This window comes from Cucurbita pepo, chromosome 9 (assembly GCF_057944985.1).
Source record: "Cucurbita pepo subsp. pepo isolate OVF chromosome 9, ASM5794498v1, whole genome shotgun sequence".
NCBI lineage: Eukaryota > Viridiplantae > Streptophyta > Magnoliopsida > Cucurbitales > Cucurbitaceae > Cucurbita > Cucurbita pepo.
The window spans coordinates 3838130-3863370 of NC_141806.1; the positions used below are offsets into that span (position 1 = coordinate 3838130).

At 35.2% G+C, this 25241-nt stretch overlaps 3 protein-coding genes and 4 non-coding genes across 8 annotated transcripts; 1 reads left to right on the forward strand and 6 right to left on the reverse strand.

Moving 5' to 3' along the window:
* Nucleotides 1-2604: 2604 nt before the first annotated feature.
* LOC111802345 (E3 ubiquitin-protein ligase RGLG5) lies at nucleotides 2605-5857 on the forward strand. Its single transcript, XM_087126958.1, has 11 exons — nucleotides 2605-2896; nucleotides 3003-3270; nucleotides 3349-3482; nucleotides 3895-3979; nucleotides 4054-4194; nucleotides 4492-4605; nucleotides 4676-4773; nucleotides 4878-4957; nucleotides 5030-5103; nucleotides 5483-5514; nucleotides 5600-5857. The coding sequence occupies exons 3-11, from the start codon at nucleotides 3396-3398 to the stop codon at nucleotides 5855-5857; spliced, it is 969 nt and encodes a 322-aa protein (XP_086983084.1). The 5' UTR covers nucleotides 2605-2896; nucleotides 3003-3270; nucleotides 3349-3395.
* A 937-nt stretch (nucleotides 5858-6794) lies between these two features.
* On the reverse strand, nucleotides 6795-6866 carry TRNAT-UGU (transfer RNA threonine (anticodon UGU)). The gene has a single exon. It is a non-coding gene; the product is annotated as a tRNA-Thr (tRNA).
* Nucleotides 6867-7643: 777 nt separating this feature from the next.
* Nucleotides 7644-7715, reverse strand: TRNAT-UGU (transfer RNA threonine (anticodon UGU)). The gene has a single exon. It is a non-coding gene; the product is annotated as a tRNA-Thr (tRNA).
* A 379-nt stretch (nucleotides 7716-8094) lies between these two features.
* TRNAT-UGU (transfer RNA threonine (anticodon UGU)) lies at nucleotides 8095-8167 on the reverse strand. The gene has a single exon. It is a non-coding gene; the product is annotated as a tRNA-Thr (tRNA).
* Nucleotides 8168-8631: 464 nt separating this feature from the next.
* TRNAT-UGU (transfer RNA threonine (anticodon UGU)) lies at nucleotides 8632-8703 on the reverse strand. Its single transcript has one exon. It is a non-coding gene; the product is annotated as a tRNA-Thr (tRNA).
* Nucleotides 8704-13292: 4589 nt separating this feature from the next.
* Nucleotides 13293-14790, reverse strand: LOC111802123 (protein JINGUBANG-like). The gene has a single exon (XM_023686389.2). The coding sequence runs from the start codon at nucleotides 14725-14727 to the stop codon at nucleotides 13459-13461; it is 1269 nt and encodes a 422-aa protein (XP_023542157.2). The 5' UTR covers nucleotides 14728-14790; the 3' UTR covers nucleotides 13293-13458.
* Nucleotides 14791-20362: 5572 nt separating this feature from the next.
* Nucleotides 20363-24903, reverse strand: LOC111801430 (Pyridoxal-5'-phosphate-dependent enzyme family protein). 2 transcript variants are annotated; one of them, XM_023685428.2, is made up of 7 exons: nucleotides 24620-24903; nucleotides 24053-24370; nucleotides 22958-23000; nucleotides 22267-22605; nucleotides 21161-21290; nucleotides 20878-21057; nucleotides 20363-20654 (listed from the first exon to the last, which is right to left on the reverse strand). In XM_023685428.2, exons 1-7 carry the CDS (start codon nucleotides 24857-24859, stop codon nucleotides 20420-20422), a joined length of 1485 nt encoding a protein of 494 aa, XP_023541196.2. In that variant the 5' UTR covers nucleotides 24860-24903; the 3' UTR covers nucleotides 20363-20419. The 2 variants fall into 2 exon arrangements, with proteins under 2 accessions (XP_023541196.2, XP_023541195.2); XM_023685427.2 differs by having other exon boundaries at nucleotides 22267-22620.
* Nucleotides 24904-25241: the final 338 nt, after the last annotated feature.

The following is a 25241-nucleotide window of genomic DNA, read 5'->3' on the forward strand; positions in this document are numbered from 1 at the left end:
TAGAGCTGTTCTTCTCTGTTTCATGAACTTGTTTAGAGTTACCAGTTTATATACACTATAGCTCTCCTGACTGTGCTGGATTTTTCTTCTGCACTGAAGAATTCATGTTATGAATTATAGATTATACAACGAGGCTAATAGCAGACGGGTATCGGTATGTAACGGCCCAAGCCACCGCTGGCAGATGTTGTCTGTTTAGGCCTGTTACGTATTGTTGTCAGTGTTGTCGGTCTATTAGCAGAAATGGTTTGTTTCCTTTTTCAACCAACGTGGAATCTCACATGTCCAAACGCATTGGGTATCCTTCGACGAGCTTAAGAAATTCGTGGCTTACATTTAAAACACCAAAAAAGGAATATCAAACCACAAACGAGCTTTCTCCTTTACGTGATCGACACTCATCTCGACAAGCGACGGGTCAAAATGCTACAATAGGCTTAATCTACTTAGGGTGACTCACATGTGGGCAACGACAAAATGAAGAGTCAATCGTGCAGTGTAACACCCCATGCCCTGGATTTAGAATTCAAATTCGTTATATAATGGCCTCGACATTTTCCTGCAACATGATCACGTTACGTCCCATATTAAAGTCTTTCTTAGTTATTCTATTATATCCCGAACATGGGACGTTACGAAAGTAAAAGTATATCTATATTATCAACTATATCAGATAACGACTAATACGAAAGTGGGAAGGAAATAAAAATTTCTTAATTTTTTTTTTTTTTAAAAAGTCTATGTTTGAAAAATATTTTAAAAATAATTATGGAGTAATAAATAAAACGTCACTCAATAAATTATGTTAATCTTTTTATTAAGACTTAGCCTTAAATAAATCAAAGTCCCTCAAATTTATTTATTTATTTATTATTATTATTTTTTTAATCGATTTCATCTTTCTCTTTTAAATTTTTTTAAATTATCCTTAATATATTAAAAGATGTCCATTTTACTCACGAGGTTGAGGTTGAGGCCTTCGAGGGACCATCTCAAACTGGGAGGGGATTCCCCGTTTAGAAGGGGAATGAGAGAGGGAGTGGAGATAATTTTTTTCTCGTTAGATAAATGGGGCTAGGGACGAGATTATATTCCCTGTCCCCCGACCCCGCCTAATTTTTCGTCTCACCCTATATATATATATATATATATATATATTAAAAAATAGTTAATTAAAAACACTAATTGTAATATTTAAACGAGAGTATGTAGATTTTTTTTTAATTAATAAAGATTATGTTGTAATATTAAAATTTGAATTTTTTTAAAATTAGGACGGTAGGACATTGTATATAGTTTGCTTATGAAATATATTGATTTATTAAGATTTTTTTACAATTTTTTTTATTAAATATTATATTAAAAATAAAAATAATAAACAAAAAAAAAAATACTTCCAGAAAACTCGATTCCCGCAAATTCTCCATGTCACGCTTCAGCCTCCGCAAAAATAAATGGAAAATTTCGCGAAGATAGAAAATAAAACAGGTGACGATAATAGGGACGGAGTAGGCTTCCCCTAGCTCCACCCTTTGAACATCTCTAATTAAAACCGTATTTTTATTAGCTTAGACGACATGCAACTTGGAGAATAAATGATTTTTTTTTTCTTTTAATGAAAATAAACATTCTTTTGCTAGTAATTTTAACAAATTAATTTTATAAAATAAACTTATTGAATATTTTTAATATTTTACAACTCTTTTTAATGGTTGCAACATTCCCTAATATCTTAAATTCTTTTTTTAATTAACTAATTTAGTGATATAATAAAAGTGAAATTAATGTATATTAGAGCCTTAAATTATTAATTTTGTGTTTAATACATTTTTAATTTTTAAAATAATTAAATATGTCAAAAAAAAAAAAGACAAAAAAAATATATATATATATATACATAAATTTTAAAAAAAAATTAAGCGTACATGAATTAAGTACTAGACACCGCTCTGTCTAATCTTTATCCGGAAAAAAAATATAAAAATATTCAGCAAGTAGTTTACTTGTAATTCTTAAATCATCTATCGTATGTTCGTTTTTTAGCTGTCTTATTGATACTTGAGAGTTCATTGTTCAGTTATAGGCCTTTCCTAGGATATACCGTAGGTTGACCTGATTCTCGTAAGTTTGACTTAGGGTCATAATGCATAAACTATAAGTTGTCTCTTTAGCCCTATTAGGGGTGTCAGTTCGTTCTCGTAGTTCATTCATAGGATTCTTATCCATGTATGTTACTACTTCCCTTTCATCGTCGTTGTCGTCATGGTGAACCTCATCAAGTCATCATTATTATCATATACCTATCGTTGTCGAAACACGACCTCAACATCTGTATTCAAACTCATAGTTCTTATCATACTATTATCAACCTTGTTCTTAAATTCTTTAAAAGGGTTCAGTTGGCCTTCTGTATTAGCCCATAACATTACCCAGATAAAGAAGGTTACGACCTGTTATCAAGCCAACATTATCTACTTATATGGTCCCTCGCTCTCATTCGAACAAGATCACGATTAAGGGTGGTTGGAAACCCCCTAACTGCACCCACAAGACGCTCATAAGGTTCATGTTAAGTTCATGCATTCCTAGGGCTTAAACTGCTTTCTTGGTCCGAAAAATGCATTGTTGGAACTGGGTTGGAACGGCACATGACTCGAGATTCAGGGGTTGCTGCCATAGCCGAACACGAGAGAAAGATCATTTATACCGATACTAACAATGGGTATACTCGAAGAATTCTATTAGTTGTGTATGAACGTTTTCATTTTTCCATTCCCCAAGAACAAACTAGAATGTTTACCAAGAAAGATCCTCTGGATATCACTGCTCGGCAAGCAGCAGCATCTCATTTTCAGATTCAAACTACAAAAAATGGCTCACTCGTTTGGAAAAAGGAGTAAGTTCATCAGTTCGTTAAGTCAACAAGTATGACGATTTCATTTTGTTTGATAATCGTTTAAGAACTTCGTCTGGGGTTCTTACGCACTGTATTGCGTGTGTAGGCCATGAATTGATTATGCAATAGCAATGGTGCTGTAATAGCTGGTTTAACGTTTTGACAATGACCGAGCGATGGATTCGCAACGGTAGGTTTAATTGAACTGGTCGTAGTTACTTGACGATCTTGATATTACCTTTCTTGGTCTTTGTTTATTCGTTTTTCTGCTACGGATTTGCTTCGTCTTTGTAGTGATTTCAGGAAAAGTTATAAATACACAGACATTAGTATTGGATTCTATAAACGGCTCTGGATTTCGAGTTTTTTTGCAGGTAAAATTGAAGAGCCAAGTTCTTCAGACCCTGATTGTTTCGAAGATCATTGATTCATCTCTTCTCTGTTCTTTGTAGGTGATTAGTTGATTTTGTGTGTGCTCCATTTTGCGTTGTACTGAAGGATGAACTCTAAGGAGCCAGGTCAAGGAGAGTTCGATTCAAACAGGAGATATTCAAGAATAAACGTCAATTACCGATCCGCGAATGAGGTTTAGATCTTTGTCCTGTCTATTGTCTATAATGTTTGATGTCTCGCTGCCTGTGCTCTGTCTGTGTTTTTTTGTGAAAGGTGTTTAAGAATTAGGATGTTAACTTTCTGGATAGGAGATCAATGAGCTCCTTGCATTTTAATGATTCTTATTGAGCTGTAAATGGGAAGTAGTGGCTTTACTGTCCACTTTGAGGATAAGCTCTCGTGGCTTTGCTTTGGGCTTCCCGAAAAGGCCTTATACTAATGGAGATGTATTTCCTTGCTTTAGGACATGATAACAAATAAAATCAGTCATTTGATCATGGAAGATTTATGTACTAGATTTGTTGACTTGTTAACCTTCTGATGATAATAACAAATACCATATTGGCTTCGTTTTGGGAGTTGCTAATAATGGGGTTGTACAACAGGTGACAGCAGCTCTTCGGCGAGCTGGACTAGAGTCCTCTAATCTCATTGTGGGAATTGATTTCACGAAGAGCAATAAGTGGACAGGTCCGTTCTCATCTCATAGTTTCTAGTTAAACACATTTACTACTCATATTACGCTGATCCCTCTTTTAATGTAGGTTCAAGGTCGTTTAGCGGACATAGTTTACACCACATTTGGAATGGGCCGAATCCATATCAACAAGCCATATCTATGATTGATGATACCTTAGGAGAGTTTGACGAGGACAACAAGATTCCCTGTTATGGATTTGGAGATTGTAATTGCATTTAAAATACTATCTCACTTACCGTACGTTTTGTAACAGCCCAAGTCCACTGCTAGCAAATATTATCTCTTTGGGCTTTCCCTTTCGATTGGAGAAGGGAAAAAGTGCCAGCGAGGACGCCAAGCCCGGAAGGGTGGTGGATTGTGAGATCCCACATCGGTTGGAGAGGAGAACAAAGGGGAAGCCTGGAGGGAAAAGCCCAAAAAGGGCAATATCTGCTAGCGGTGGGCTTGGGCCGTTGCACGTTTATTTAATGAGGAATTGACAATTGAACTGCAATCTTTGCAGTAACTACCCATGATCATGATGTTTTTAGCTTTTACGACGATGATAGACCCTGTAATGGATTTGAGGAAGTTTTGGATGGTTACAGAGACATTGTTACCAAGTTACGATTTGCAGGTGATTGTTTTCTTGTTTCGATTAATGTTAACTATGACCATATGGCTTACTTTCACCTCACTTCTTGCAGGACCTACATCTTTTGCACCAATAATTGAGATGGCCATGACAATAGTTGAGCAAACTGGTGGTCAGTTCCATATTTTGCTGATAATTGCTGATGGGCAGGTGAGTCCGGTTTCGAACTGGCAAGTTTTTCTACTCGTTTGCCTGTTACATCAGTTGGTTTGCTTTATAGTATTCATGTATAAACGAAGTTGCCCTTAAGACAGGTCACAAGAAGTGTTGACACACATAACAATCAACTAAGTGTACAAGAACAAAACACTGTCAACGCAATCGTTAAGGCGAGGTATAATATCAAGCGACTCCATCTTTGATTATCGAACTCCTCCTTGTTCTTTAAACACTAGCATACTTGCAGTGAGTACCCATTGTCAATAATCTTGGTCGGTGTCGGAGACGGGCCTTGGGACATGATGAAGAATTTTGATGACAACATCCTGTTGCAACAACTCACTGTGGGAAACACTCGTACTCTTTATTAACACTGATCGAGAAGAGAATACAGGACACTCTGTAGAATACTTCTGTTTTTTATTGTTTTTGGATTTCTTGGATGAATAACCTAGGTAGGGTGGAGGGGTATTTATACTGAGCCTAAACAATCTATATTTAACCAATCTAAATCTATACCTACCACATTTGTATCTAGACCTAACAAATCTGAATCTTTCTCCTAAAATATCTAGATCTCTTACTCCTAAAATCTCTACTAAAATAAATATACTGGGCTCGTACAATAATTGGGCTTGACTCTATTGGGCTAGTACAATTATTGGGCTTGACTCTATTGGGCTAGTGATGATATTTCAACACATCCCAGCTCGAGCTTTTGATAATTTTCAGGTTTTCAACATTACTTCCATGCAGGATAGAATATTTCACATTTTTCTACATATGCTGACTATTGTAGCCTGCTTTGTGTATCCAGTTTGTCAATTTCACTGAGATTATATCAAGATATGTAAACTTTGACAGAAGGCAGACGGAATTTACTCTTGCTGCCTTAATGAAAATACCTTCTCAATATCAGGCTACTGTAGAGCTTGGCCTGTTGGGGTATGCATTGATTTTTTGTATTTGTGATTCAACTGCTTTCTTTGTCGACGTTCGAGTTTCGACTGCTATTTCTGATCTCTGCTTGATGAAGCAGTCGACGACGAGGGAGCTCGCCAAAGAGCATGACTAAGTTAAGGGCATGACTCTAATACCATGTGAGGAATCACGACCTTCCATAACGGTACGATATTATCCACTTTGAGCATAAACTCTTATAGTTTTGCTTTTAGTTTTCCGAAAGGCCTCATACCTATTATAAACCTATGATCATCCTCTTACTTAGCCAACATGGGTCTCCCTCCCAACAATTCTCAACATTGTTTGAACTTCATGTTTCACTTTGGGGACTAACGTTTTATGATTGTAAAATGGCTTGGCCTTGCAGACTTGCCCCATTTGTGTCACTAATCCAAAGGACATGGGTTTTGGTTGTGGGCATCAGGTAATATCCAAGGCCTATAGTAAATGAAACTCACTTCCTTGTAGATTCTTCACTAATTCTTCTCCATTCTATTGAGTAGACATGTTGCAACTGCGGAGAAACTTTCTACTTGTGCCCCACCTGCCGAGGCCTTAATTGACTCCTGCAACGGACCATGTCTCCTTAAGCAAGGTACAATGGGAAGGTACAGAACTTCGGATTACTATATTGGTTTCTGGGTCGTTATACATCTTTTGACTTGTTTATTGTCAACTAAGCAAACGTTCTTTCCTTCAATAAAATTTATCGTTGTCACGAAATAGAATTATTATTCTCTATATCTACACTATAGCTATCTGGACATTGCACTTTGTTTCTTAAATGTACATTGTTTATACGTATAGTAGACACCTAATCATGTGTATGCACGTAAACGATTTGGGTCAAATGGTCGTATTAATAGTGTTACGGAATCCATATATTTTAGATGGGGGGGTCAACACCTAGATCTAAAACTCCTTTGCATGCAATGGCTAGAAGATGTTTTGTGAGCACCAATTAGATTGTGGCCGACCCAAATAGCCAATGGTTCGAGCTCATTAATAGAACGAGGGAAAAAAAATAAAAAAAAAGGAAGATAAAAAATTGCCCCCATGCAGGATTGAACTACAGACCTTCAGTTCACAAGACTGACGCTCTACCACTGAGCTATAGGGACTGTTTGATCTAGATCCAAAACTCCTTTCCAAGCAATGGATGGATAATGGTTTGCTTTAACGGCAACCCAAACACCAATCAAATTGACCAACTCGAATAGTCAATGGTTCGAGCTCGTTAATAGAATGATAAGGTCAATGATTGGGATGGTGGGGGCATTATTTGAAGTGCATAAGGGAAAAAATAAAAACATGGATTTGCTTAATATTTTAGGGGAAAAAAATAAAAAAAGGGAGACAAAAACTGCCTCAGGATTGAACTACAAACCTTCCGTTTACAAAACTGACGCTTTACCACTAAGCTATAGGGGCTGTTCAATCTAAATCCAAAACTCCTTTGCAAGCATTGGATGGATGATGGTTTGCTTCAACGCCAACCCGAGCACCAATCAAATTGTTACTGGCCCAAATAGCCAATGGTTTGAGCTCGTTGATAGAACGATGAGGTCAATGATTGGTATGTTGGGGGCATTATTTGAAGTGCAAAGGGGAAATAATAGCTTAGATTTGCTTAATGTTTTAGGGGGGAAAATAAAAAAGGAAGACAGGATTGATACAACCTTTGGTTCACAAGATTGACACTCTACTATTGAGCTATAAGAATTGTTTGTTCTAGATTCAAAACTCCCCAAAGCACCCATCAGATTGTGATTGACCCAAATAGCCAATGGTTTGAGCTCGTTAATAGAATGATGAGGTCAATGATTGGTATGTTGCTGGCATTATCTGAAATGCAAAGGGGAAATAATAGCTTAGATTTGCATGGAAGATAAAAAATTTGCCCTCATGCAAGATTGAACTACAGACCTTCAGTTTACAAGACTGACACTCTACCACTGAGCTATAGGGGCCATTTGATTTGGATCCAAAACGCCTTTCTAAGCAATGGATGGATGATGTGCACCAATCAAATTATGATCCATGCTTGAGTCAAGATTCGATGTGTGACCCAAATATGCAATGGTTTGAGCTCGTTAATAGTATTGAAACAACCAATGGTCAGAGCTGGTCACTAAAAAAGACTCAAGAAGAAACATTGTAGAGGAGATCTAGATCCAAAACTCCTTTGCAAGCAATGGTTGGATGATGGTTTGCTCCAACGTCAAACCGAGCACGAATCAAATTGTGACTCATGCCTAAGTCGAGACTGGACATATGACCCAAATAGCCCATTGTTTGAGGTTTGAGATCGTTAATAGCACAAAAAGGTCGATGATTGGTAAGAAAAAAAGTACCCCATGCAGGATTGAACTACAGACTTTCAGTTTACAAGACTGACGCTCTACCACTGAGCTATAGGGGCCATTTGATCTAGATCCAAAATTCCTTTTCAAGCAATGAATGGGTGATGGTTTCCTTCAATGAAGCACCAATCAAATTGTGACCCATGCTTGAGTCAAGACTCGATGTGCAACCCAAATATGCAATGGTTTGAGCTCATTTATAGTACTAAAATAGTCAATGGTCAGAGCTCATCACTAAAAAAAGACTCGAAGAAAAAAACATTGTACCGGAAATCTAGATCCAAAGCTCCTTTGCAAGCAATGACTAGATGATGGTTTGCTCCAACGTCAAACCGAACACCAATCAAATTGTGACACATACTTGAGTCGAGACTCACATGTGATCCAAATAGGCTATGGTTTGAGGTTTGAGAGAGTTAATAGGCACGAAAAGGTTAATAATTGGTATGGTGGGGGCATTATTAGCTTGGATTTGCTTAATATTTTAGGGGCAAAAAAATAAATTAAAAATGGAGACAAAAAGTGCCCCCATGCAGGATCGAACTACAGACCTTCAGTTTACAAGACTGACGCTCTACCACTGAGCTATAGGGGCTGTTGATGATATTTTTTGTCTAAATTTTTAAATTCTTTCATTACTATATATTATTTATTTACCTCTTAATTAATTTACAATATTTTTTCCTCGGATAAACCTTAATTTAACCAACCATTTTTTTAATTCTCTTTAAGTTATTTTTGGACAATCCATTTTTCAATATTTATTAAAAAAATAATTTTATATTATTCTAATTTTTTGAAGCACTTTTTTATTTATTTATTATTTTTTAAATTACATAAACTAAACTAAATACACTTTAAATTATTAATTTTTCAAACATGCTTATAAAATAAATTGATTTTATTAAAAAAAAAAAAAAAAAAAAAAAAAAAAACTAAATATGATTGGCTCAATTAAATTAAATAATATTTTATTTTGTGCTTTCATAAACGTTGCCACCACTAATAGAGGATAATTATTAACCTTATCTTTTTTCATTTTCCCTAGTGGTCCCTAATCTTTACTTTTCTTCGTAGACAAATTTGGCTGTTTTCTAGGGGCGATTTCGTAAATTAAAAAGTATTTATATTACAAAATTTGTCGTATTAATAATATTATCGAGATAAAACACCGAACTTTATTCATATACTATAGACTATTTAAGTTATTAGATTTATTAGACGCGAAATTAATATTTCAAGGACTTGTTATGCACTTTTGAAAGTTCGGGATCTTATCTAATGTAAACAGAGAAAGTGTTTTTTTAAATCTTGTCTTATCCCTTTTGCCATTCTTCGGTGGGATTTGAAAGTAAGATAGAGGCGGGAGGTGGACCCTCGTTTGGAAAAAAAGAGATGGGGTTTTGAGTATGTAGTTTTCTTTGTCCACGTGCTTTGTTGGATGATAATTGTATCTGGAGCGTGTTACATGACTTGTATTCTCCAAACTCGGGATTATGTGGGAGATTACAAAAAAATTATCACAAACGACCCTCTGCATTGGTATGCTCTTGTTCTTTTTGGTTTTTCAAAAGGTCTTAATCAATAGAGACGGTGTCCGTGCTTATATACTCATGATCTTCTTATTAATTAATCAATACACGACTGCAACAATCCTCAACAAAATATTCCTATAAACGTTATTGACTTCTAAGTATCAGAACCCAATAGTTTGGAATCAACAATAAGAAAAACCCACAAACCGACACTCTTTTTTCAATATATATATATATATATACTCCTCCAATCGAACAAAGCTAACCATAGAGCTTTCCCTTGAGGTCTTCTTCTTTGGAGCTCTCGAACAGGCTTCCCTTAGTCAAGACTCGACTCCTCTGAAACCCTTAAACAAAATACATCATTTGTTCGACACTTGAGTCACTTTGACTATATCTTCGAGACTCACAACTTCTTTGTGTCAACGCTTGAGAATTCTATTGACATGACTCCGGTAACATGCTAGGAACCACAAACCACCACAATAGTATGATATTATCCACTTTGAGCATAAGCTCTCATGGTTTTGATTTTGGTTTCCCGAACAAGCCTCGTGTCAGTAGAGATGGTGTTTCTTACTTATAAACCCATGATGTTCCTCGAGACTACCCTGTTAAAACATCATCACTAGCCCAATAGGGTTAAGCCCAACCATTGTATGAGTAACTATATTTATGTTAAGAAAATGATTTAAAATTTTAGGAATAAAATCAAGAAAATGATTTAGATAATTTAGAAAAACGTTGAGAAATTTTAGGAATTGATTACCTATCATCCCGTATAAATACCCCTTCACCCTACTTAGTAAACTACAGATTGTTTTGTAAATCTCTTCTCGATTGGTTCTAATAAAGTTTCTCACAGATAGTTGTGTTCAAAATACCCATCCAATAATCCTCAACAATTAACATTTTACTTTTATTAAAATAAAATAAAAAAGAGTCAATAACTGGAACAATCCGAACCAACTTAATACAAATATATTATGGTCGGGTTGCATTCAAGATTACTCGAGTTTAAAAAACTTACGACTCGAATAATTGAATTTGATCTAAAAAATGTCTCGACTTGACCGAACTCTAAATCTTAAACACCGTTTTAACTGAAAAAGTTTATAATCCTTGAGTTCGGTCTACAATATATTTCAGTCTAACTTAACTCGATCCCGATAACTATTAAATATTCGAGGCTTTGTACTTTTCTTTGCTAATTAAAAATAATTAACCAATAAAGCTCATTAATCAATGCATGCATGGACATGGAGATGGTGAAAGTTAAGAGTACAAAATCCTCTTTCTCTAAGAGATTGGTTTATTAATTAATATTCAATCATTAGTTAAGACTAAGAGTTTTAATATTTTAAGGAAGATCAATCATTAATAAAGTTCTTGAATTAGGGTTACATGCTTAAGCATTCAATAATCTCGAGTGTTCAAACCTTAATGAGGAACTAACGCTATTGACCTCAAAATCTTGGTGGGTCGTGAGCGTAAAGGACATGGAGGTGGTGAATTAGCTCGAGTTCTTGAGATCGAGGAGGTTGGTGTATTATTTTTATATTTTTTTCGAAAGAATGTGTGAGATCTAATATCGATTGGAGAGACAAACGAAATTGTGATGTCCCACATTGGTTAGGGAGGAGAACAAATCACCATTTATAAGGGTGTGAAAACCTTCCCCTCGTAGACGCGTTTTAAAGCCTTGAGGGGAAGCCCGAAAGGGAAAGTCTAAAGAGAACAATATCTGCTAGTGAGGGGAAGCCCGAAAGGGAAAGTCTAAAGAGAACAATATCTGCTAGCGGTGGATCTGGGCTGTTACAGAAATATTCTTTGTAACAGCCGAAAGGGGAAACCCAAAAAGGCTAGTGGTGGGCTTAAGTAGTTACAAATGGTATAAGAGCCAGACATCGAGCAGTGTGCCAGCGACGATGCTGGGACCTCAAGGGGGTGGATTGTGAGATCCCACATCAATTTGGAACAAAACATTCTTTATAAGGGTGTGGAAATCTCTCCGTAACAGACACAAAACCTTGAGAGGAAGCTCGAAAGAGAAAGCCGAAAAGCCGAAAGAGTAAGATCCCACATCAATTTGGAACAAAACATTCTTTATAAGGGTGTGGAAATCTCTCCGTAACAGACACGTTTTAAAACCTTGAGAGGAAGCTCGAAAGAGAAAGCCGAAAAGTCGAAAGAGTAGCAGTGAGCTTAGGTTGTTATAGAACAAATTTTCATTTTACTCGACTATTTCGAGAAATACATCTATCAATTCTTACTCTTTCTTTTTCAAGTGATTTCGAAACTATTCGGTAACATAGATATGAATGAGGGAGCGAGTGGGGAACATTTTTTCCCTTTAAATAAATAGGAACCCGTTGGAATATTAAAATTTAAATTTTTAAAAATTATGTATATTTGCTTATGAAATATATTGATTTATTATTTTTTTTATCGTCCTTTAATAAATATTATATGGAAAATCAATCAATTAATTATTAATTAAATTACTCAAAAAATTATTATTAAAATAATAAAAGAGCTAGCATAGTTAAATTAACATGTTTAAATTGTAATTAATGATATTAAAATAAATTGTATATTTAGATCCTAAAATAAATTGTATATTTTGTAAATTGGCAAGTTAAAGAGGGACAAAAATGTCCAAAAATCAATATTTTAATATACTAGTTTATTACCGTATGTATATAAAATTTATACTCGTGTTTGTCTAAAATTTAGGGGCGTTCATATCGTTTGATGATCCTAACCGTTCAAATAACTCAAACTTCAGTTGAATTTTTTAGAAACCAAAAATTCTATTTGGTTCTCAATTGATTTTTTTTTTTCTCGAGTTCACTCGACGAATCTGAAAATAGGGTTTATAACCTAATGTAACGATTCTTGATTAAAACTTTTTTTTGTCGGGTTCACTCGACGAATCTGAAAATAGGGTTTATAACCTAATGTAACGATTTCGGATTGAAACTTTCTTTTTGTCGGGTTCACTCGACCAATTTGAAAATAGGGTTTATAACCTAATATAACGATTTCTGATTGAAACTTTTTTTTTTTTTGTCGGGTTCACTCGACCAATCTGAAAATAGGGTTTATAACCTAATGTATCGATTTCTGATTGAAACTTTTTTTTTTTTTTTTTTTTTGTCGAGTTTACTTAACCAATCTGAAAATAGTGTTTATATAACCTAATGTATCCCTAATTTTAAGATTGTTAAAAAAAAAAAAATGAAGAACCTGACAACCGAATTTGAAAGTATAGAGTTGGTTGTTTATCTTTCTCGGGTCACCAACCCAACCAGCTTGAACTTAACCCGTGTATTCCCTATTAAGATTATCATAGGAATAAAATATTTATTTTAGAATAAAAAAAAAGGTTAAAAAAATAACAACAATTTGTAAATTTATAGTCATGATTAAATTTTAACGCAATTTAAAGATTTCGAAAATAAATTAATACCTAAGTTCATTACTCCTACACGGTTTACTTCTCGACTATGTAAGATTAAAAACGTTCTTCACTTTCAATTTTTATTAACCACTCGAGACGAACGTTTATTTTTAAAAAATAAAAAAATAAAAATAACGCTTATATTCTATATTTATATAAATCCATATCTAATTATTATCCAACAAATTAAGAATTAAAAATTAATTTCTTATTAATTATCTAACAACACACCATAAATAATCAAACTTTCATAATATTTATATGCAGCCAAAAATAATAATAAAATAATAAAATAATTCACATTTTAATATTTTTTTAAAATAATAAAATAATAAAAAAAAACAAATTTGTTCTAATTTAATATTCCATTAATATTCGAAAATGAGAGTTTCCAGGCTTTCAGTTCACCGTCCAGACTCCCACTGCACACCGAAACGACGCCGTTTGACAACCCGTCGGAAACCACCACCAGAGATTTCACCGGTTCCCGGTGACCCTCCAGTACGGACAAGCAATTAAAACTCCCATCTCCTACACGTCGCCAAACTCTGACCGTCCGATCTGCGGACCCACTCAACAGCAAATCTGAGACGTAGATCAAACAGAGAATCGCGTTTTTGTGTCCCCTCAATGCTCCGATCACCGCCATGTGATTCGCGCCGTCCTCTCTTTCCCACACCAGAACGGACCGATCACAGGCACCGGAGAACAGCAATGAACCGTCGTCGTTTAACGCCAATGCATTCACCGCCGATTTGTGCTTCTCTAAAGTCGTTACCAGAATATGCCGTTTCTCCGCCGCGGGTTTCGACCATACTCTGATTCTCCGATCGGCCGATCCGGTGTACACAATACCCGCGGCGGAGACGGCTACTGCGTTTATGGCGTCCTCGTGCGCTGCCTTGACGGACTCGACGCAGCGGTGGTCGGAGCCTTGCCAGATTTTCAAACTCCGATCCCAAGAAACAGAGTAAAATGAATTTCTGTTCACGGCGAGTCCAGTGACGGCGTCGGCGTGTTGAATCCAGAGGACTTTCTTGTGACGGCGGACGTTGACGTAATTTTTCGGGAGTAGGAACCGGCGGAGGCGGTCGTTGACTGTCGGGAGAGTGTTGACCTTTTTGAATTGATTATTCGTTAAATTCCAGACGCGGATTTTTCCATCTTGATGGGAAGTAAGGATTTGGGCGTTTAGAAAGGCGATTCCCTTGACGGCGCCGGAGGAGGAATCTCGATCGTTGATTGAGGCTACGTGGGAATACGTGGATCGATCGTAGACGTTGATTTCGTGAGCGGTGGCGACATAGAGGTGGGGACCATGGACGGCGAGATGGGAGATTGGGAGCTTGAAAGAGGCGAAATGAAGTTGAGAAACGGCGACGTTTCCGGTATCGGTGACGGTGGGGAGAGTTTGGAGAGATGGAATGGACGGTTGGGATTGAAGGGAGAGATTGCTTTGGAGAGTGGAGCAGCTAGTGTCGGAAGTCGGTGTCGACGACGACGATGAAGAGTTGACCGACGTGCCGGAAATTGAGAAGGAGGAGGATTGAGGCGGCGTATTGGAGTCGGCGGCGGTGGCAGTAGCGGTGGCGCAGGGGAGTAGCCATGATCGGACACTCATGCCGGCGGGAAGAAGGAGATGAAGAAATGGTAATGGCAGCGAGTTTGCTTGGGGAAGGGTATATATGATATATAGAGAATCCGGAATAGGAGGATGGCCATTAAGAGACTGCCACGTGGCAATATTGTCACAATCCTCCTCCTACTATAATAGGACAGAGATCGTGTTACACTTGTTCCAACTAAGCAAACAAGTCAGCAGTGAGAAATTCAGACGTTGCGAACAACGTCGACATATGTTCAGACATCGAGTCGAGAAACAGTTTATAAAACGTGAGCGAGAAAATACATTTGAAAACGACTTACAGAATTTAAGAAAGAAACGTCATATGACTATAAGCAAATAAAAAAATACCACGACATAGACAACATACAATTCAGGGGTAGGGAATATGGTAATGGCCGAAGATCACTGCTAGCCGATATTGTCCTCTTTCGAACTTCCCCTCAAGGTTTTTAAAATGTGTTTCCACACTACTATAAAAAAATGTTTCGTTATCCTCCTCAACCAACGTGGGATCTCACAGGTACTAGGTACTGTTCAATCCAATCTAGTTTTAGAATACATGAAGCAACGTTATATGACTATAAGAGTGTTCGAGCTACAAAAAAGTGAGTGAGGGGTTCTTACTCGAGTATGTTTCACGAGACGACCAAATTACTATTTTACCCTTTGTTATTTTATGGAACGGAGAGTTAGAGTGAAGGTGGAGAAGGGCAAGAAAGGTGATTTGGAGGTGATAGCTAAGGTATAAGGCAGGCAAGTGGAGGGTGTTCAAACGCGGCTATGAGAATACTTAGTTTACTTTTGTTTGTTGTTGTATGGTGTTTATGAGGTCCCCTTCTAGGCTAGGGCAGTGCCGGGAAACCACCAATGGACCACCAAATTAAAAATAATAATAATTATTATTATATATTTAAATTTGACTACATTAATAAAAATATTTATCGTCTAACAAAATATTTTTAAAAAAAATTAAAACAGGCTAAATCAATAAAAATATTACTGAATTTTATAATCTATCTACAAAAAAAAATAATAATAAAAAAACTTTAAAATGTTAATCTCAAAACTTTTTAATATTAGTTTTGAAAATTCAACCATATTTTTTTTTTGAAAAAATGGTTTTGAAATTTTTAGAAAAGTTTTTTTTCGTCCATATATTAATAATATATATATATATATATTTTAAAATAAGTTAAAATAAAACAGAGTATTATCTATAAAAATATTTTTAAATTTTTTTAAAAAGTGATGATATTAATAAAACTTTTTAAAAATTTAAGAATATTTTTAAAACATATTTTTGAAATAATATATTAAATGTTTCTATTTTGAGTCTAAGAATATTATTTAAATTTTTAAAAAATTATGGATATTTGTGGAATAAAATACAAAGTTTATGAGTATTTTTTTTAATAATGAATACAAAAGTTTTATTTTTTTTATTATATTAAATATAATTACTACTAAATTTTATGATTAATTTAAAAGTTTTAATTATGGATTAATTTCTACTAAATTGAGACTTTTTTTTATTCTTTATTTATTTGTTTTTATCTGTTTGATTTCATAATCATGTTGAGAGGTGACATTTACTTTCGTAATATTAATATTGACCAATCGATTTTTTTTCTTTTTCTCCTTTTTAACCTTTTCATCCGTGGATTACTATTCTCAGCTGACTTATCCATTATAAATAATAAAATATTGCATTTAATACAATATTATTTTTAAAAAAATAAATCCAACTTGTTAAAGTTATTTATTCTCTTGCACCAAATCATTTTACAAAAAACAAAAAAATATCCAAAAACTTTTCAAAATATCATTTTTATATTACCATCAAACTCAATATTTAAATATATATATATATATATATATATATATATATATTAATAATGTCCATCAACCAACTTACGTTTTGTATGTTCATGATATTATATAAAAATTAATAATAATAACTAAAATTGTTATTTTTAAAAATGTTTAAAAGTTAAATAATTATATTAGTAAGAGAGAAAAATTAGTTTTTAATATGTTTATTTTAGGTTTAAGAATTAAAATAAATATTTTGTTACTAAACTTTTATTTAATATTCATATTGAAAAAAATCTTGGAAACCAAGTAACTATGTTTGGTGTTACCGAGTAAATGTTATCAGAATTTCATATAAATAACGTATTTTTAGCAATTTTATTATATTATTTAATTTTAGATAATTAACAAATAATCCATTCATTTATTGAATTATTATTTTTTTTTTGTAAAAATAAATTAAATACATATTTAAATAAATTATTATTAATTTATTTATAATAAATTTTTAAACTAAGATCAATTAATTAATTGAATTTATTTAAAATAAATAAATTAAGAAATGAAATGTTATAAAAAGTTTTATACAAATAAATAATATTTTTTAATTTTCATAGTTACTCATAAACAATTACTTTAGTTAATTTTAGATAATTAATTGTTTTTAACTAGTTTATTTTTATTAAGTCATACTATTAAAATAATTGTAACAAATAAATATTATAAATAATATGTTTAAAATTTTAAATTTTAAATTTATTTAGTCTTCAAGGTTAATAATTATTCTTAAACAAATTATATAAGAAAAAATAATAAACATAAATATTTAAAAACAATACGAGTAAATAAAAGAAAAATAATAACAATGATAATAAACAAATAAATAATTGGGTTTGGGGACTTGAGGCAAGAACGGGAATGGGAAAAAGGAATTGATCTACTAGTTCTTCCTAACGGATTCACTTCATTGGGCTCGAGGATTCAGGCAAGGATAGGAATGGCTCTTCATTCCCTGTTTAAATAGAGACTCTCCCCCGGTGAAGGTTGATCTACTAGTTCTTCCTAACGGATTCACTTCATTGGGCTCGAGGATTCAGGCAAGGATAGGAATGGGAAAAAGGAATAATCCTTGTCCTCGCTTCAGTTTAGCCAATGGCTCTTCATTTCCTGTCTAAATAGAGACTCTCTCCAGTTGAAGGTTGATCTACTAGTTCTTCCTAACGGATTCACTTCATTGGGCTCTGGGACTTCAGGCAAGGACGGGAACAGGAAAAAGGAATAATTCTTGTCCTCGCTTCAGTTTAGCCAATAGCTCTCCATTCCCTGTTTAAATGGAGACTCACCCCGTTGAAGGTTGATTTACTAGTTCTTCCTAACGGATTCACATCATTGGGCTCGAGAACTTCAGGCAAGGACAAGGGCGAAAACGGGAAAAAGGAATAATCCTTATCCTCGCTCATGTTTAGCCAATGGCTACCCATTCCCTGTCTAAATAAAGATTCTCCTCATTAAAGTCGATCTACTAGTTCTTCCCAACGGATTCACTTCACTTCATGGGGCCGACATCATAAATTTGTTGTTTCGACAAGTTGGAAATAAAAAAACGTGGTGTATGTAAGCAAATTGCTTATTAATGACAATGGGGACTCCATAGGATAAATCACATTTCATTTCATATAATCAATAAGGCTTTTATCATCATCTCCATGCATATCTCCGTATAGATTGATTCCCTTCGAAATTGTGCAGTTCAAACCAGAGTTTGGCTGCATTTAATACTCGAGGGTCCTGGCTGTAGCACAGGTAGCAGGCCATTAAACAATGACTGATTGTGGTTTGAAAGGCATTGTTTTTCAGTCCAGTTTCAAGATTTTTCTCCCAACTGTTCATCAGTCTTCAAGAAAATGCAGTGTCGGCTGTTGGTAGAGGGAAAAAAAGTGTTGCTTTTTTTGTTGTGAGGACAAGATGTGATTGAGAGGTGACAGAGAAGATAACGAAATTGTGAGATCTCTCGGTTGGAAAAGGGAAGAGAGCATTTTTTTTTATAAGGGTGTGAAAACCTCTTCCTAGCAGACGTGTTTTTAAAATCTTGAAGAGAAGCCCGAAAGGGAAAACTTAAAAAAGACAATATCTGCTAGCGGTGGGTATGAGCTGTTACAATTGGTATCAATTATGAGATCTCAAATCGATTGGAGAGAGGAACGAGTGCTAGAGAGGATGTTGGACTCCAAAGAGGGTGGATTGTGAAATCTCACATCGTTGGAGGAGAACAAAATATTCTTTACAAGGGCCGTGGAAACTTCACCCTAACAAACGCATTTTAAAATCTTTGAGCAGAAGTCCGAAAGGAAAAACCTAAAGAAAATAATACCTACTAGCAATAGGCTTGAGCCGTTACACAAATAATACAAATAATACAAATAATACAGGCCTTGTTGTGTGTATTTCCATCACAAGCATACAGGAGCTCATGATGGGCTCCTCTCCATGAACATTATATGGTTGGACAGTTTGAAAGCTTAAGATCAAAGTCATTTATTTGCATTTACTATCATAGACTTGGGTTAATGAAGATGATTGATCAATACAGCAACGTGATCAAATGCACTTGTGCAGATATTCTAAGGCTACATGATTTAGATATGCTAAGACTATCTCTAACGCCATTGATCTAGGATTCTAAATCCGTTACGGATGGTATCAGAGAGGAACCTCTAAATCCGTTAACGTTATTTAAGCCACAACATCCGGGGAGGGACCTTATCATTTCAGTTACCCACCACTGCTACAACTATTTCCCTGCCAATGACACACACCACTATAGGAAAAGGTACTTTTGTAAACTAGTATCAACAGTTGGTTTATCCTTTGAGACATCTTTATAACTTAGGCAAGTAAGGAAGGGAGGGAGGCATTTTAGTGTTCACAAAGCACATTTTTACATTGATATGAATTTTCAAGACATGACCATCACCACACTCCATTCTTTAACCATGACTCCCTTCTTTCCAACCCCACCTCCACACACCGGTAACAGCTCAACTCCACTGCCGACAGATATTGTCTTTTTTAGACTTTTCCTTTCGAGGTTTCCCGCAATAAAACGCATCTGCTAGGGAGGGGCTTTCATACCTATATAAAGAATGTTTCGTTCCCCTCTCCAACCGATGTGGGATCTCACACTATCCCTCCGATAAAAAAGACTAGCTAAAGGCAACTCCAAAGAATGTATGGTTTGATCCTATTCATGGGGATTCCGTAAATATTCCATTCCAAAAAGAGAAAATTCGAAACAATTGGGATTTTTTTGGAGATTGGATGCAGTTACTAATTCATGATCTGGCATGTACAGAATGAAAACTTCATTCTCGATTCTACGAGAATTTTTATGAAAGCCTTTCATTTGCTTCTCTTCGATGGAAGTTTTATTTTCCTAGAATGTATCCTAATTTTTGGCCTAATTCTTCTTCTGATGATCGATTCAACCTCTGATAAAAAAGATATACCTTGGTTATATTTCATCTCTTCAACAAGTTTAGTAATGAGCATAACGGCCCTATTGTTCCGATGGAGAGAAGAACCTATGATTAGCTTTTCGGAAAATTTTCAAACGAACAATTTCTTATTTTACTATGTTCAACTCTATGTATTCCTCTATCCGTAGAGTACATTGAATGTACAGAAATGGCTATAACAGAGTCCAAATGTGCATTTTACTTCCTAAATGTGTATATGCACATGTATGCATACTAATTTATCATTTTATTAACTTGCCATGGTGCACTCATGCCATATATATTATCAAACAGATAGCTGAGGTTAAGGGATAGAACTCAATTGTTTTTATAAAACTTGACTTATTATTCTACAATTGTTAAACATTTTTGAGGTTGTTGAAGTAAGATTTATACCTTTGAGCTATTCCAAACATGCCTAGGGTACCACCAGTGTGAAGCATCACCACATCTGCTTTCACTTTGGCTCCCTTTTGAGAAAGAAAAGTAGCCATTTCCCAAGCAGCTAGAGTGTAAATAGGATCAACAAGAATACCGGTTTCCTGAGCAATTAGTTTGCATATCTCTACTTCACCATCCAGCACATTGCCAAATCTACAAGATGGGACAGAGAATATAACATAGACGCAGCCTAATTCAATTACTACGATATTATTATGTTTAGAAACCTAAAGTTTTTGCTAAAATGAATATGATCTAAACCTAGTCTTTGCAGGTCTATTAACTCCCTGAGCCAGTTCTGAATACTACCATAAATGCAAGCCTGGAGAGAAATAATCTACGGTAGAAGAGGTTAAGATTAGAAAGAAATACTCACTTTCTTGGACGGAAACGCTCTACCCAATTTACAATTCCGCCATTTACTTCATCCTTGCCTAGGCCAACGCCAACAGGATAGCCAAAATGCTTCTTGAATTCGGAAATCAAACGCTTCTCCTGCCGCTTATACCCATCAATTCTATCAGCCAGCATCACTGCTGTTACCTCCCACGGGAGCCTAGCAGGAATGACAAAGAAAGAGTGTTTCAATGAAAATTAGTAAAACTTAGAAGCTAATGCAATTCCCAGATGGGTTTCACCAGACAGATCAGTGTACACACCCTAAACATAGAGCTCCAAGACCCAAACCGATAGCAGTCGTCCCAGTACCAGCATCAATGACGAACTTAATAGCCCTCTGTTTCCCAAGTAAATGATCCTGAGAAAGGTAGTTCACCAATCGAATTAAACCTACAAAAGCGTGAACTTTTAGCAAGGAAAGAACGCCTGAAAAGAAATACGAACAAATAAAAACTTGGTCTAGATAAGTAATTGTGTATACATTATGATAAGCACATTGCTTCCTTAGCGAAAAATAAAAACATGCTAAATAAAGATGGAAGTAAAAATAATCTTGAGGAAGTTTACAGCTTTCCAGAATTGTGATTTAAGGAACTTTCAAAACACAAGTTCTTTGGATTTTCTTTAGCCCCCTAACTTTCAGGTGAAACAGAATAGAATAGAGTTCAAAAACTTTATTTAATCTTCCCACCAACGTTCATATTTATGCATGAGTATCTAATCAAGCCATTCTCGTACATACTAACCATAGAACTACATCGTTGCATCGAGTTAGTCAAACTGGAAGGCATATTTTCATACAAGATTTTGTTTTATCCATATCATGTTTGCAAGTCAAGGTTTGCCAACAAGCAATATTCAAATATAACTGCAGCATGTAAATACAAAATCCTGGAAAACGACAAACAAAAATGCTTCCCCATAATGTTTACAAGGCTGCCACAAAGTCTAGATTCGAAATTCATATCCACGCCAATGTTACGGAAAATCATTTCAGGACCAAAACTAAAAATGTAAAAACAAACCCTCATGCTAGGATCAAAAGTAAATAAACTGATAGATTATGCTAAATTTAATTATGTCATAAAGTCCAACACTCTCCCTCACTTGTGGGCTTAAAATTTTGTAGAAGACCAGGTAAGTAAAAATCAATATAAGTTGGAAAGGAAATGACATTACAAGGTTTCGAACTCAAGACATTCTACTCTGATATCATGTTAAATCATCGATCAACTTAAAAGTTTAAGCTGATGGGTTATAATAAATTTAATTATATCAATGCTCAAACAATATGTAATATATGCTTGATGGAACGTGTACGTATATTAAGACTACACTCACTTTAGAAAGAATGGTTTTCAGTTACCTAGCAAGGCAATTGAATCTCCAGCTCCTTCATTGATAACTATAACCTTTCTTTCATACTTTCTAGCCCTTATATGAAAATCATAATCAACTGGCACAGAATTTGTAGTAGAACACGGTTGCTTCATGATAGAAGATTGAAAAACATCATCGAACCATAAGATACTACCACTACTTCCTGCCACCAACTCAGCTTGAGTCTTGAGCATTTTTTCCCTGTTGGCATAAATAGATCTGGGAACATAAGTGACGTTTCCATATATTGTTGACATTAAGTTGTATCCAGTTAAGAGTTCTGGTTGCTCCCCTCGTAGAAGTAAATGTGATCTCAGACCTCTTTCTGCACATAAAACAGCTGAAAGTAGAAAATCAGTACGCAGAAACAAATTTCTACCAGGCTCAATTTTGTTATATATTCTACACTTTTTAGATATGTTTTGGGTCAGTTTAAGTCTTTTGGAGTAAATTATAGCACATATATTATTTTGCAGGGAGAAAAATATATATATTTAAGAAAACATCCAAGCACCGTGGCACGAGTGAAGCTGAACCAAATGTACCCTAATGCATGAGAACACCATCTTTTTCTTGTCACTCCGCTAAAACTTGACATCATATACTTGTGGTTTTACACTTGTGCAAAGAATAGAGAAAGAAAGGGAGATAAGTTTTTCACACAGGAAAGAACCTACCAGTAGCAGCTGCATGTGCACTTTGACAACCCCCACATGTAACCTATAAAATGGTTCAAATTCAGTGTATTGTTCCTGATCCTACGGGCCAATAGGTGGCATGATTCAGAGTAGGCATAGTTATGAACAAAACTAAACAAAATAAAGAGTTTTGGTTCCATCAACTCCAAGAAATGTAGATGAACTTATGCGCCAAATGCATCCTCTAAACAAAAAGTTAAGGGTGATATCAATGCCAATCATCAGCAGCTATCTGCTTAATATAAAATGCTTAAAGAAGACATATTTTTATGACCCTGAGAGACAATAAACACGTATCTCTCACAGAGTCGCACTGTAGTACATAATCATGTCACAAACAAAAATAAAAAAGAAATGACAGAGAATTTTAAAGGATAATAGACATGAATCTTGTTATCTTTGTCATTCAATTCAGCCTAGAATGGAATTACTAACTAATAAAAATCCCTAAAACTAAGGAATCCACTGCTCATAAAATCTATGGTACTTACTTGATTAACGGTGAGGTCTCACGTCGATTGAGGAGGAGAACGTTTTAAAAACATTGAGGGGAAACCCGAAAGGAAAATCTCAAAGAGGACAATATCTGCTAGTGGAGGGCTTAGACTATTACAAGTAACTAACTAAACCAAAATTTGGATATAGTTAAAATAAGAATATAAATTATAACCTAATAGAATATCTATATATCACACTATTCTATTTTTAAGATATAGTGAACACACACCTAGACTAATCTCGCAAGACAAACACTCGATCCTACCACATTTGGATGCCAAGAAACACCTAGAATACTAAATTCTAAGCAGATGGTCACCATGGATTGAATTTCTTTCCCTCAAAAGCTTTTACCATTCAGCACAAAAGATAGATAATAAATAAAATAAAAAACGACCAAAAATCATCGTCCATATGCATTATTTTCTACAACATTCCACCATTTCTCCTTCCAAGGAACCAATAAGAAAGATATTAACGCATGGAAACTTGTATAGAAGTAACATTCACAGCAGCCCATGAACAATCAATTCAATAGAAAAGCTTCCTGATATGCCCAAAGAGATATAATCTTACCACATCCGTCACTAAATTATCTTCAATAAGAGGTAGAAATCCATCTAGTTTTCTTGCCTTGTTGCCATTTATCAGCGGATGCAACAAATCATCCCTAACAACGTAGAATGACTGCTCTGAAGCATTTGCTCTCGACAGATCATTATACGTACAAATATTAGTATCTACTGCCAAGCACAAGTGATTGGCGGGTGAACCTTCAAGATTTGTATCTGCAGTTAATAGAATAACTTTGTTTATTTTGGATTCAGGATTAGCCAACGCCCATCTTCTGTCCAATAATCTCGCCACGAAATCTTCACCACCAAATTGGACAACCTACCTACCAGAATAATCCATCACTATTTGTACTCCAAAAACAGAAAATGCAAAACAGATTCGTACTGCTATGAGTTAAGACGAAGACAACTGATGAACAATATCAACAAATTTTGGTTTCGAGTGAGAATGAGCAAATCACCATTAGTTATAAGCTTTTCTGAACTCGCTATTGTTGTGAATATAGCTATCAACTCAGAATCTAAAATTATGCAAATCCTAAGAAATTGAATCAAGTAGAAAGTAAACCTGTGAGCTATGGGTAAGCTTGCGCGAGGAATATTCATTGTCCATAGCTGATGTAGCAGTTTTGCTGTGAAGAAGGCGACATTTCGTAGCCCTGAAAAAGAATCCAAACCCTCCCATTCTCGACTGAACCACCGTCCTCCGTGACCGGAAAACGCTGGAAACATCGCGGGGCCGATTGGGTAAGCTCGTGAAGCTACCAACGGAGCGCACACTCGCCATTTTGGGCATGGCTTGCCTCATATTTTCCCGCTATCAGCATTCTGCTGCACCTTCCTTCACATTGGTCTATAAAAATGGAAATTAAAAAATATATATATATATATATATATAAACTCCAAGACGGTTCACAATGTTAGGAAAGGGTATGAGATTTCAAATAGGTCAACGCCGAGTCAAATACATCGGATATACCAAGCCGAAGCAAGTCGAGGACGAGCTACAACTGAGGGGTGTCTGGTGTCACAAAATCGCTCTCTTGCATCAGCGAGATAGCGGTTGTGCGGTACTTGTTATAACCTAATTAACAAGCCAGCCATGCAAAATTCAGACTACACAGACAATAATAGGCTATGCTCGAGCTTCAAATCACGTTTGAGAGAAATTTTTAGAAAACGTGAGCGAT